At 57.7% G+C, this 12,225-nt stretch overlaps 1 protein-coding gene across 4 annotated transcripts in view; it reads left to right on the top strand.

Moving 5' to 3' along the window:
* The window catches only part of GREB1 (growth regulating estrogen receptor binding 1), a 140,809-nt gene that overhangs the window by 88,415 nt on the left and 40,169 nt on the right, over positions 1-12,225 (top strand). For all 4 annotated transcript variants that reach the window (XM_059132619.1, XM_059132621.1, XM_059132618.1 and 1 more), the window contains exons 8-15: positions 1,297-1,410; positions 1,846-1,989; positions 4,405-4,590; positions 8,004-8,354; positions 9,304-9,432; positions 10,023-10,151; positions 10,972-11,169; positions 11,875-12,055. In XM_059132619.1, the coding sequence (XP_058988602.1) occupies positions 1,297-1,410; positions 1,846-1,989; positions 4,405-4,590; positions 8,004-8,354; positions 9,304-9,432; positions 10,023-10,151; positions 10,972-11,169; positions 11,875-12,055 (1,432 nt within the window). The remainder of the gene's footprint in view (positions 1-1,296; positions 1,411-1,845; positions 1,990-4,404; positions 4,591-8,003; positions 8,355-9,303; positions 9,433-10,022; positions 10,152-10,971; positions 11,170-11,874; positions 12,056-12,225) is intronic.

Raw genomic sequence — 12,225 nt, 5'->3', positions numbered from 1 at the left:
GGGAAAATATTTGTAGACCTTCCGTCCTCAGTGTTGAGGCCGAACCCCTCTTTGGTAGTTTAATGTGGTTTTTCGGGGCGCGGGTGTCTTTGTATCTGTAGGAGCGCCTCTGTTGGCACCCGAGGACAGATGTCCCGGCAGTAGAAGCAGTGGCCTACACGGAGCAGCCATTATCCTGTCTGCCTCCCACGCTGCTGGGGGCGTGGGGGTTGAAGGAGCCCATCTGCTTGAAAGCTCTGTGTGAACAAAGTACCTTGTATTTTACCTTTTTATTCACTTTATTCATTTTTGGTCAGTCGAGGGAGGACCTGAGAATAACTTTATGACATTTAAGTGGCTCTAGAATCGCAGTGCCCTTAGGCGTAGCCAGCGTGCCTGGGAATAAATCTCTTGTTTCCAGAGATCCGGTTCTAGAGGTCAAGGCAGGCCCAGGAGCGGGCTGTTGTAACAAGCCTCTGCTGCGTCTGTCCAGCTCCTTCTCAGACCAAATGTACAGAAATGTTGCTCTAAACTATGGTTCTCAGTCCTGCTTGTGACTTAGTCACCCGGAGCTCGGGGCCTCACGATGCCCGGGCTCTGCCCGGGGCTGGGTTTGGTTTACTTGGGATGAGCTCACATCCAGGCACTAAAGAGTTTTAAGGGTGTCCCGGGTGACTTTAACGTGCATGGTTGAATGCATAGCTCTCAACGTAGGGGAAATTTTGTGTTGGATTGCTCAAAAAAGCAGGGTAACCGGTTCCTGATGTTTTGAATAACCCAGGAACATACCCCGAGTCACGCACATGCTGCTGTTGTCTAGAAAACCAGCACAGCGGCGGGTACCGGCTGCCGTTCCCCGGGACTTCTCTGGTCGGCCCTCCGGTCGGCCTGGGTGGCCAAGGCTCTGGTGGGAGCAGGTGGAGCAGTGCTGCCCCCCAGCGGTAAGGCTGTGACGGTGGCGTCAGAAGAGGAGCTGGAAGGAGATGGGATCTTGGGGGCTGCCAGTCAGCGGGCCAGACTCTGCTTTATGCGCATGCTCCTTAGTCTTTCTCAAACCACCGCGCTTGGTTCATGATCCCGTGTTAAAGACTGGGGTTCCGAGGCTCAGAGATAAGCCTCTCCGTCCTGGGCTGGTCTAGAATGAGATGTTCACTGAAAGGGACAGGACGTTTCTTCATGCCCATCACATGCTTCAGTAGACAGTGGGGAACCGTCATGAAGCTCTGAGGTTTAAAACTGACACGTGTTCTCCAAATCGGGGATGTTTTAAAGCTCGTCCTTTATGGCAGCCTCATCTATACTCTGCATGTTGTCCAGGTATCCTGTCAAACGCCGGGCCCCCCAAAAAGCGCCACAAAGGGTGGTCTCCGGAATCCCCCTCCGCTGCAGACGCTGGCTACTCCCAGGGTGGCGGGAACAGAGCTAAGTACGGTAAGTGACAGCAGCCTCGCCTACAGTAGGACTCGGCGCCTGCGGTGCGCTCGCGCACGTGTGCACTGTGTGAGGGTGTGTGCACTGGGGAGGATGGCCCGGGGGCAGACTTCGGTATCACTGAGGGGTCTCCTATGGAGGAGCTGCACAGCGGAGCCCAAGGTCCTTGCACAGCAGTGACTTAGCTCCTGGACCCTAAAGAAATTTAAAAGGGGCTTTCCTGTCACGTGGCTGTGTTGCTTGGGGGGGAAGGTTGGGTGAAGTGACCTTAAAGGTACTTTGACCTCAGGGATCTGTGATTCCAGGACGGGGGTATTCCTGTAGGTGGGGGTTCGCGTCAGCTGTAGCAGGTGTGCAGGCCGGCCTGACATCAGGTCTGCTGGAGAGGGAGGCTCCGTTCCGTGTGTCTTCCTAACACCCTCGGTGTGTTTCCAGAGAGCGCAGGCATGTCCTGCGTGCCCCAGGTTGGCTTGGTGGGACCAGCTTCGGTCACGTTTCCTGCTGTGGCCTCTGGGGAACCGGTGTCCGTTCCTGACAACTTGCTGCAAATATGCAAGGCCAAGCCGGTGATATTTAAAGGCAAGTACAACAGTGGGACGGGAGTGGGGGCGGGGGGCTGGGGGAGTCCGCACGGAGCAGGCCATGGGCTGACGCATGGGTGTCCCCCGAGAGGCCTCGGAGGCCCCGTCCAGGCCGGTGAAGGAACGAAGCCGACCGTCACTGCTGTAGCCCCTGTTCAGATGCCGAGTTCTCCAGCGGGTCACCGGCGGGTCTGGAGCGGGTCACGATTTTCCACAAGGAGCCCGGGTGAAACGAAGTGGTTCTGCCGTGTCCTTGTGTTCATTTATGCACGTGTGCATTCGTTCAGCCTCACTGAGCAGCTGCCCTGGGAACAGGCCCAGTGCAAAGCCCAGTGCTCGGACAGCCCGAGCCATCGGCCCCCTGCTTTGAGGACCCCTGATGGGGCAGGTGGTCCTCGTGTCACCCTGGGCTCCTGGTATATTTTGGCTCTGGAATCTGACTTTAGGCAAGGATGGTGACGGGCGCCACGTGAAAGCATAAAAGACAACAAGATTCGATCTGTTTTGTGACCATGGGCTGATGTATGCCACGTGGGGGAGGTGCTCGGTCAACTGACGAGGTCCCTCTTCAGTTGACGCAGGAGGTCTTGAAATGGGAAGCTCGGGCGGGACTTGTCTGAGGATGGTTTTCGCTGGTCCCGCACGCTGACCTGTAACAACACGCGCACACACACGTGTGCACATGCGTGCACAGATACACACGTGCCTTCAGATCCTTCATGAAATTAATGCTGCATTCGGTATCGTGTTCGTAGGAATAGAGGAGCGAGGGGGTAGGGGAGCAGGAGAGAGGCCTTCCTGGCAGTTAAGAACTGAGAGAAGCACTCCTTTTTCCTAAAAAACCGAAAGTGAACGGGATATTTAGGAAGAAGGGTGCAGGTCTGGGTTTTGAACAAGGCATGGGACAGAGCCGATATCCCATTGGGCCTATTAGCTGACAAGGCAGAGGTCAGCATGTGGCCACGTTACCTGTGTCCTGCACATGGCTATCGCGGGACCGCGGCAGGCCCCGAAAGCGCAGTGATGGAAAGGCAGAGCACGCGGATATGGGTTGGACCTGCACCTGCTCCTCCCCCGAGCCGGAAGCCCCAGGAAAGTTGGGGTGAGGGTCCCACAGACCTGCCTGTGGCTAGCGACCTCAGATGGAGGCCGTCCTTGTTCCTCAAGTTCATGGCACTTCCCCGTGAGGCTGCTCTGCTCCAGCCGTGGGCTCTTCCTAAGGTACTTGCTTCCCTGGCTGTCCCCTCCCGCCCCCACAGTGCAGGTCCCGACCACTTCTGTGCCTTCTCCGCGAGGCTGCCTTACCTTCTTATACACTCCACGCAGTTTGAATCAATGTTGGTAAGCAGTGGTACCCCAGCTGTGCTCCCTAGCCAGAGGACCAGCCCCCTCCAGGATCTCTTAGAGGCGTGAACTCCCAGGAACATCCCAGCATCACAGGCCCTATTCCTCAGCCGGACGCTGTGCAGTAGGGCCCAGCAGTCTGTCTGAGGCTGCCTTTCAGGGAATCCTCCCGCATCACAGGTTTGAGAAGCAGTTCCTTGAGGGCGTGAACCGTCTCACTCATCAGGTTCTCCCTGGAGCCAAGCGTGATGCCTGCACATGGCATACAGCAGGCGTTCATTAAGTGCATGTTTGGTGCATAAGTGAGGACCATCTGAGTGCAGGACGCCACACAGGCATTTAGCACAGCCGATCATCTCAGCAGCCCCATGGGGACTGCATGTGTTCCCCCCCCCCCCCCGCCCCTGGCATTGTACAGATGTGAAGACTGAGGCTTAGGAATGTCGGACTTCCTGCACAGGGTGCCCCAGCTGATGCATGGTGCCGAGGAGAGTCCAGCATAGCCAGGCTCTTCTGCCTCTGGGGGTTGTCACTGGAGTGAATCTACAACGTGTGCTAAAGTGTTGGTCAAGTTCCGTTAGGACCTGGAGCCTCGTTTGTACCGTGGTTTATTTTCCTAACCCAGCTTGTTCTCCAGCTTGCTGGAGAGCCCTGGGAGAACGTGAATCAGCATCCCATGTTGGTGGGGGGGGGGGCGGTTGGGGACAGTGCAGGCTGGCGGGAGAGAGCCAGAAGGTGGTGCTTCCACGGGGCATCCTGTGGTCGGAGCTGCGGGGCAGCTGAGGCGACGCTTCCACTCGGGGCGCGTTCCCGGGCTGTAGCTCACTTGCGGGGGAGACGAGGCACTGACCACCTGCCACAGCACCGGTCCGGGATCAGAGCTGCCAGGGCAGTCAGCAAGGGCCAGACGTCCGAGGTCTCCCCGGAAAGGGGCACGAGAGTTACCCCAGTGGCTCCCGCCTGCACACTGGCGCCCCACCCCCGGATTGGGAGACCCCGCACCGGGGTGGGGGGGCACACACTGTGCCTGCAGGCGGCCGCCAAGCGGGTGCGGTTTCCTGTTCCGCAGGCCACGGGAACTTCCCCTACCTCTGTGGGAACCTGAACGACGTCATCGTGAGCCCCCTCCTGTACACGTGCTACCAGAACTCGCAGTCCATCTCGCGGGCCTACGAGCAGTGCGGCGCCTCCGCCATCCAGCCCATCTCCGAGGAGATGCAGCTGCTGCTCACCGTCTACTACCTCGTGCAGCTGGGTGAGTGTCCCGCCGCGGCCTGGGAGTCGCCGGTAGAACACCCCGCGAGGGGGGACGTGCGGGAGCCTCGATCCTACCCTGGCCCTCGGAGCCCCTGTGAAGCCCCGGGGCCGGTGGGATGGCAGCCCGGGAAACGTGAGGACGCCGCAGTCAGGTCACCGCTGGACGGCCTGGGCGTGGCTCGAAGTGGGTCAGAACCACTGGAGATGATCCAAAAACCCTGCGGCTGCCATTCCAGAAGCACAGAGGGACCAGGACAGAGACCCGGGAGAGGAGGCGTGATCGGGGAGAGGGGGCCCTGGGGCAGGGCGGGTTGGGGCACGGTGATTCAGCCTCACGGAGGAAGGCCTCTGAGATGATGCTCGAGTGGGGAGAAGCTGCCCTGTGAGGAGGTGGGGGAGGCAAGGAAGGGAGACGCCGGAGGGCTGCGGGCCAGGCCTGCTGGTTACAGCCCAGTGGGGGAGGGGGTGCCCGCGGAGGGGCGGGGCCTCCGGGTGCAGCCAGGACTTTGCACTTCAGACATGGCTGAGCAGCAGCTCCGACTGGTCAGCTTCAGCCACTTCCCGCTCCACGGCAGAGCCAGCCCCGGGGGCTTAGACCACAGACGTTTCTGTCTCAGGGCTCTGGAGGCTGGAAGCCCAACATCCAGGATGCCAGCTGGGTTCTGGGGAGGCCTCCCTTCCTGGCTGGCAGACAGCCCCTGTCTGTGCTCATGGGGCCTTTCCTGAGCGCAGGCGTTTGGGGAGAGGGACAGAGGACTCTGCTGTGTCTGTTCGTGCCGGCACCAGAGCGGCTGGACCAGGGCCTCACCGGTGACCTCACTTAACATTAATCCCTCTTTAAAGGCTTTGCCTCCAAAGACATCACAGTGAGGGTTGTGGTATCCACAGACGAACTGGGAGGAGGAACGCACAGTTCGGTCTGCAGCAGCTCTGGAATGGTTTGAGGCAACGCGTGGATATGATCTGACCTTTGCTTCCAGGAGCCGGCAGTGGCTGCTGTGTGGGCCTGGCTTGTGCAGGGGCCGTGTTGTCCCAGTTGAAGTGGGAGGTGGCTCTGACCACGGAGGGTCACGGGAGGGAGAGGCTGGGTTTATTCTGAAGGGGTAAGGGCGGTAGGCTGGCTGTCTGAGGGAGGGGAGGGGGCGGGCAGCCCGGCTTCTGCCCTGAGCCCCCAGGTGGATGCTGGAGCCAGAGGGTGGGTGCAAGTCCTGTCTTGGCTGTTTCGAGTTTGAAAGGCCCATGAGGCCTCCAAGGGGCTGATTCCAGGATGTGGCCGGACCGGGCTTGAGCCCCAGGGAGAAGGTGCAGCTGCTGGTGCCAGATTGGGGAACATTGGGGCCCAGTGATGAGCTGTACCGAAGCTGGGAGATTGGACAAGAGTCCCAGGGAGAAAGGCCCTGGTGCATGACCCCCCGGGCACCCCAGCAGTCAGAGAGCTGGAGGACGAGTGGATGGAGCAGCCAGGGAGGCACACGCTTGGGCAGAACTTGGAGAATGTTGCCTGAAATAGGGAGAAATCTGGGAAAACGGGCGTGTGTCTTGCTCTTTCTCACGACCCACATCCCATGCACTGGTAAGCCCTGGATTGTCCCCGACCCACCCTTGCCCAGCCTCCCCACCGTGCCTTCCTCGCCAGGGCACTGCTCTTGCCCCGCTCTGCACATCTGTTACAGTTGTGAGTCTGCTCATATCGGTTCCCTGCTGGAGCCTACCACGGCTTCCTAGCACACGCTCAACCCACCTCCGTTCCAGGGGCCACGTGACTGGCCTGCCTCCTGCAGCTGCTTGCTTTGCTCCAGCCCTGCTGTGCCCTGGGGCACCCCAGTCCCCCCGTGCCTGCTGTTCCTTCCCCGAGAAACGCTCCTGCCCAGGACGTTTGCACGGCTACTGCTTTGTGGCCTCTGGGTTTTGGTTCCCATGTCATCTAGAGAGGCCTTCTCATCACTGTATCTAAGACAGCGCCCCTCCCCTGGCCCCTGGGGTTCTGGCTCCTCTTTATCTTGCGTTTGGAACACCAGCATTCCCAGGAATTACTTCAGGCGCATGTCCCCTGGGGAGGGTGTCAGGGCTGTGAGATCAGGAATGTCAACTTCATTCATGGCTGCGTGTCGGGGAGCACCTGAAGGGTAACGTTGGTGCTCACCCAGCACATGTTGAAGGAACAGTCAACAGACGCAGAGTCCAATAAAAGCATTTCAAGAGGGACTTGTCCCCTGAGTCAGGCTGAGAGCAGAGTGAGGGCTCGCGGTTAGCCATTGGGTCTGGGTGTATGGAAGCGATCGGCAGCGTCCGTGGTGAGTCCGAGGAATGTGGGGACGGAAGCCGCCTGCTGCATGGCCTGGGGACAGGAGCTGAAGAAATAGGCGGGTGAGGGTAGACACTCTCCCAAGACCTTTGCTTCGTGACGGTGATTCCAGAAGAGGGTGTGGGCTCAGGGGAAGGTTTTAAAGATGGGAGGGCTAACAGCTAACCTCATAAAATCGTGGCCCAGCCAGTGGAGGGGGTGGTGTGATCCCCATCTTTCCGGTCAGGAGCCGGTGTCCTCGGACAGCTAGCGCTTGGCCGGAGCTGGGCCTGGGTGGAGCCGGGAGAGAGTGTGACTTCTGAGCTCCGGCAGGCTGCTCTACCCTCCAGCTCACCCAACTCTAAAATTTGGACAAATACACCAGAAAATGTCTGTAGGAAAGAAAGGCTAGAAGTATTCAGTGTCCCTAGGCATCAGAGAGGCACAAATGAACAAATCGAGTAATATTTTCTAGTGAAATTAACATAAGCGATGGTATCCGTGGCACTAAGGGTGCAGTAAAAGCAGGGTCCTCGTCTGCCCTTAGTGTCGTGGCAGGTTGGTGCAGTTGGACCCCTGAAAACAGCCTGATCACATGTATTAGTTAGCTCCAGAAGCCCAGTTCTGAGAATTTAGAAAGTAGGTTCTATCCATAAAGACATGTGTCGAGGAGGTTATTTATCTCAGTGGTTATTTAGAAGCACTAGGAAGATCAACAGTGGAGCCCCTGCTGAGTAAGTGGCGGTGTCTTCCTTGTAGGGACCTGATGTGCCCAGCGACAGCACTGGCTGTGTAGACTGCAGACAGTGTGACCCCTGGTTCCACATGACCGTAGGGGAAAGGAGACAAGCCCTGAAGTTGGAGGCTTCAGTCCTTACAGCGATTTAAAACCTGTCGCTGAAAACCATACTGAGAAATGGGTGGAAAGCATTGTGGCTCGGTGAGGCTGGGGAGTGGTGGCTGCTCGCGTGCCCACCCGGTGCTTGCAGCCCAGTATCCATAAGACGATGGACCCCGAACGATGCCCACAGCTATCTCTCAGGCTCGCCTGCACGTGTTGCCCCGGAGCCGCACTCTGTGCTTGTGGGCGGACACTGAAGCCTCTCCCGCCATCCTGTCGTTGCCAGCAGCCGACCAGGTGCCCCTGATGGAGGACCTGGAGCAGATCTTCCTGCGCTCGTGGCGTGAGTCGCACCTGACGGAGATCCGGCAGTACCAGCAGGCGCCGCCGCAGCCCTGCCCGCCCGTGCCCAGCGCCGTGGCCCCGGTGACCTCGGCGCAGCTGCCCTGGCTGGCCGGCCTGGCCGCCAGCTCATGCAACGACAGCGTACACGTCATCGAGTGCACCTACTCGCTGGCCGAGGGCCTCTCGGAGATGTTCCGGCTGCTCATCGAGGGCAAGCTTGCCAAGACCAACTACGTGGTGATCGTCCGCGCCTGCCGCAGCCCCGCCATCGACTCCTGCGTCGCCGTCACCGGTGAGCCTGGCGGCTGCGGGAAAACCAGCTGTGTCCTCTCCCATTGTGCGCCTTGCCTCTCGCGGCCGGCTTTGTGGCAGCCGTTGGTTCGTGACCGGGGTTAGGGCCCTCCTGGGGTGAGAGGCGCGTGCCTGGGCTGGTGTGCGGGTTCGGAGTTGTTCCTCCTCTGCGGGGAAGGCGAGCGTTCCCATCTCCCCCTAGAGACCCTGGCCTGCTCTGGAGGCCGGATGGACGGGGTCGAAAACCTGGCTCCGGGTACCTGGTGATGTGACCGGTCGCCTCCTGACTCTGGTGGTCCGTTCTTCAGCTCAGTCGTGTAGAACAGGAACGACAAAAAAGCCAGAACAGCGATCTTGTATTGTGTAGATTAATGAGTCAATTAACTCTTCAGTTACACAATACTCACATAGTATTGCATAGATTAATGAGTCACTTATATAGGTACTTGTTGAAGCCCAACTATGCGCAGGCACCGTTCTAAGGGCTGGGGACGCAGGCACGAAGACAACAAGGTCCCCGCTTTCCTGGAGCAGACGCCAAACGCCGAGCCAGACAGCTCTGGTGGGAGGGCCCTGGGATGGGGATCCCGTTCGGGACGCAGGCTGTTAGGAGGGTCAGGAGAACCTCTCTGCAGAGGGGACGTTAGAGAGGAGCTGGTGAGAGACAGAGGAGGCAGGCGAGGTTGCCCCTGGGGACAGCTGCGCCCCCCCGCCCCGCCCCAAGACCACGTGGCAGCACGCTGTAGGGAAGCAGGAGGCCGGGGCAGAGGATGGGACAGGGCCATTGCCGGGGGTTAGGGGGAGACAGAGTGATGAGCGCAGACTCTGCCACCGAGGGGCTCGCATGCAGGGGAGAGAGACAGAGTGATGAGCACAGACTCTGCCACCGAGGGGCTCGCATGCAAATTCTAAGTGGGGGAGCCCAGTGAAAGGTGGTGTTGTTTCTCCAGGAAAATACCAGGCCCGAATTCTTTCTGAGAGCCTTCTCACCCCCGCGGAGTACCAGAAAGAAGTCAGTTATGAGCTGGTGACGGGGAAAGTGGACTCCTTGGGGGCCTTTTTCAGCACCCTCTGTCCAGGTAGGTCTGTAGGGAGACAGCTGTGAATTCCCAAGTGGGAGGGACAGGCCTCTCGGAGCCCGTTCCCCAGAGCCTGCTGAGGCCGGCCTGGGTTCAGGTGGGCAGGGGGACCCCTTCGTTCTCTGTGTTAGCCTTTACAACCCTTTCCTGGGGGGTCTCTGGTTGGCTGTCTCCCCCCGCTGGCTGTGGGTTCTCCTAGGTCCTGTGCCTCTTCCCCTGTGCCCGGTGGCTCCCCGCCTCTGCCTCCGAATCACTTGAGTCCGTGTGTTCTAGGCTGGGAGTTCTCTGCCCGGCTCCCTTCTTTGCCTGTTTCCTCAACCCATGTCCTCCCAGGAGCTCCTGCTGGCCTTTCTCTTGGCCTTTAGCGTCTGGCTCTTCCTTCTGTCCCGTCACCTGCCACCTCACAGTGTGGTTCTCTCTGATGTGTTTGCCTTCCGTACTGGGCTGCGGGCTCCTCGACTGAATGGGCTGTGTCTTCCCTAGTTCCATTACCCTAGGTCCAGGACAGTGCCTTGTACGCAGGTGAGGCATGGAGGTTTGCTGGGCTTCACTGGGATGGAAAACCCATTTTTCTGTTCTGTTTTGGGCAGAGGGTGACATTGACACTCTGCTGGACAAATTCCATCAGGAAAATCAAGGCCATATTCCGTCCTCACTCGCTGCGTCCTCTGTCCCCAAATCCGCATCCTCGGATGTTGGCGGAGCTCCAGCGTGCACAAGTGAGTGATGCTGGGAGCTAGCAGCCAGGGTCTGGGCTGGTGAGACAGCACCCCGGGGTGTGGGGGGGTGGCTAAGAGGCATCTTCTTAGCATCAAAGTTTACTAATATATAATTTTTATTTTAGTCCTTAAAACACTAGTAGTCTTGGGGCGCCTGGGTGGCTCAGTGGGTCAAAGCCTCTGCCTTCGTCTTGGGTCATGATCTCAGGGTCCTGGGATGGAGCCCCACATTGGGCTCTCTGCTCAGCAGGGATCCTGCTTCCTCCTCTCTCTCTGCCTGCCTCTCTGCCTACTTGTGATCTCTGTCTGCCAAATAAATAAATAAATAAAATCTTAAAAAAAACAAAAAGAAAATACTAGTAGTCTCATCCAAGCCTGAAATGGGTGCTTGTATACTTTTCCTGAGATGATACATTTCTCGGTGTAAATTTCCAGCTTATCAGTGCATCGCTGTAACATTTCATGTATCCTGAGTTCCCAGAGAGCTGTGATGGTCACCCTCCCTTCCAGACAACTCACAGTCTCTTCCGAAGTCCTGTCTCAGGGTCAGCTTCCCTGCGATGCTGTCATTGTCCTCTTCGGGTACAGTAGGTCACTGCCTCTGTGCTCCCTGAGCACTGTTCATCCTTTTATTATGAAATTCCAAAAAGCGTGAAGTGTACACAGCTCAGAGTAGGTACTCGATAAATGTTGGTGTGACTCCCCTTTGGTCCCTCTGCACACTAGACAGGGCCCTACTGCACAGTTTCCTGACAGATGTCAAGGGTTTGGGCTCTCTGCTCTTGGGTGCATCTCACCTTTTGGGGGGCTCTGGTTCCAGGTTACAATTTGGAGCCCCACCATATCCGGCCCTTCCAGCTGGCCGTGGCCCAGAAGCTCCTCTCCCATGTGTGTTCCATTGCGGATTCCAGCACCCAAAATTTGGACTTAGGATCCTTCGAGAAGGTGGACTTTCTGATTTGTATTCCCCCTTCAGAAGTCACCTATCAGCAGACCCTGTTCCATGTCTGGCAATCAGGTACGGGGCATCTCGGGGGCAAGTTGTGACGTCTGCATGGGAGAAGCTTTGGTTCCCTTAAATTCAGATTTGGCATCTAAACATCAGTCTTTCCCTCTAAAGTAGGGGGGGGCGAGGAGTAATACTCCCATTTTATAGATCATGAAACAGATGCTCAGAGATAGCAAATTGCCCCAAATTTTATAATCTGTTAAAGCTTGAACCATGACTTTGAGTTCCCACTCCGTCCCACTCAGGTCCACAACCAGCGTGTTATAACGTGCTTCAACTTCATGTATTTTCCATGTACTTTCAAGGGGGTGAGATATGAAATACACAAAGAGTCAATGTCTTAACTCAGAGGATTTATTCTAGAGTTCTGGAACCTCCAGCTCCCCGGCCTTCAGGTTGGGGGATGGTTTGCGGGGGATGGCAGGGAGGTGGGACCTGACGCTTCCCTTCCGTCACACCGAGCCTGGGATCACCAGCTTCCTGAAGCCAGCTTGGCTGTCCTCCTTGGCTGGCCGCTGTGCACACACCTCGCTAGGAAATGGGCCATCTCTTTGCCCCGACCCCCATATCTCACACATGCCCGTAGGCTCGGGGCCGGCCAGAACGCCGGCCAGACAGCAGGCGCTCACCAGGGGTCTGTTGAGTGAGTGAGAAACTCGGGGCAAGGGTTGTCCTTGCCATGGATTACTTGGGATGTATTTTTACACATTACAGGGGTTTTGCTGGAGCTTGGCTTGGAAAAGGAGCACATGACCAAGCAGAGGGTCGAACAGTACGTTTTGAAGCTTGATGCGGAAGCACAGACGAAATTTAAGTCCTTTCTGCAAAACTCCTTTCAGAACCCACATACGCTCTTTGTCCTCATCCACGACCATGCCCACTGGGATCTCGTGAGGTGAGAGGGGGTTTGGCCTACCCAGGCTTGGTGGGTTCCTTCCTTGAATTACTACGTGGGTGATACTCGGGACTCTGGGTATGAGCCTTGACGAGATGAATGATGCTGGGGTTTAGGCATCTGTAAGCAGATGTCATGGATGTATTCCAGAACCGTAGAATGGGAGATTA

Source organism: Mustela lutreola, chromosome 9 (assembly GCF_030435805.1).
Source record: "Mustela lutreola isolate mMusLut2 chromosome 9, mMusLut2.pri, whole genome shotgun sequence".
In the NCBI taxonomy this organism is placed as follows: domain Eukaryota; kingdom Metazoa; phylum Chordata; class Mammalia; order Carnivora; family Mustelidae; genus Mustela; species Mustela lutreola.
This window is presented reverse-complemented; position numbering and strand designations above follow the sequence as displayed.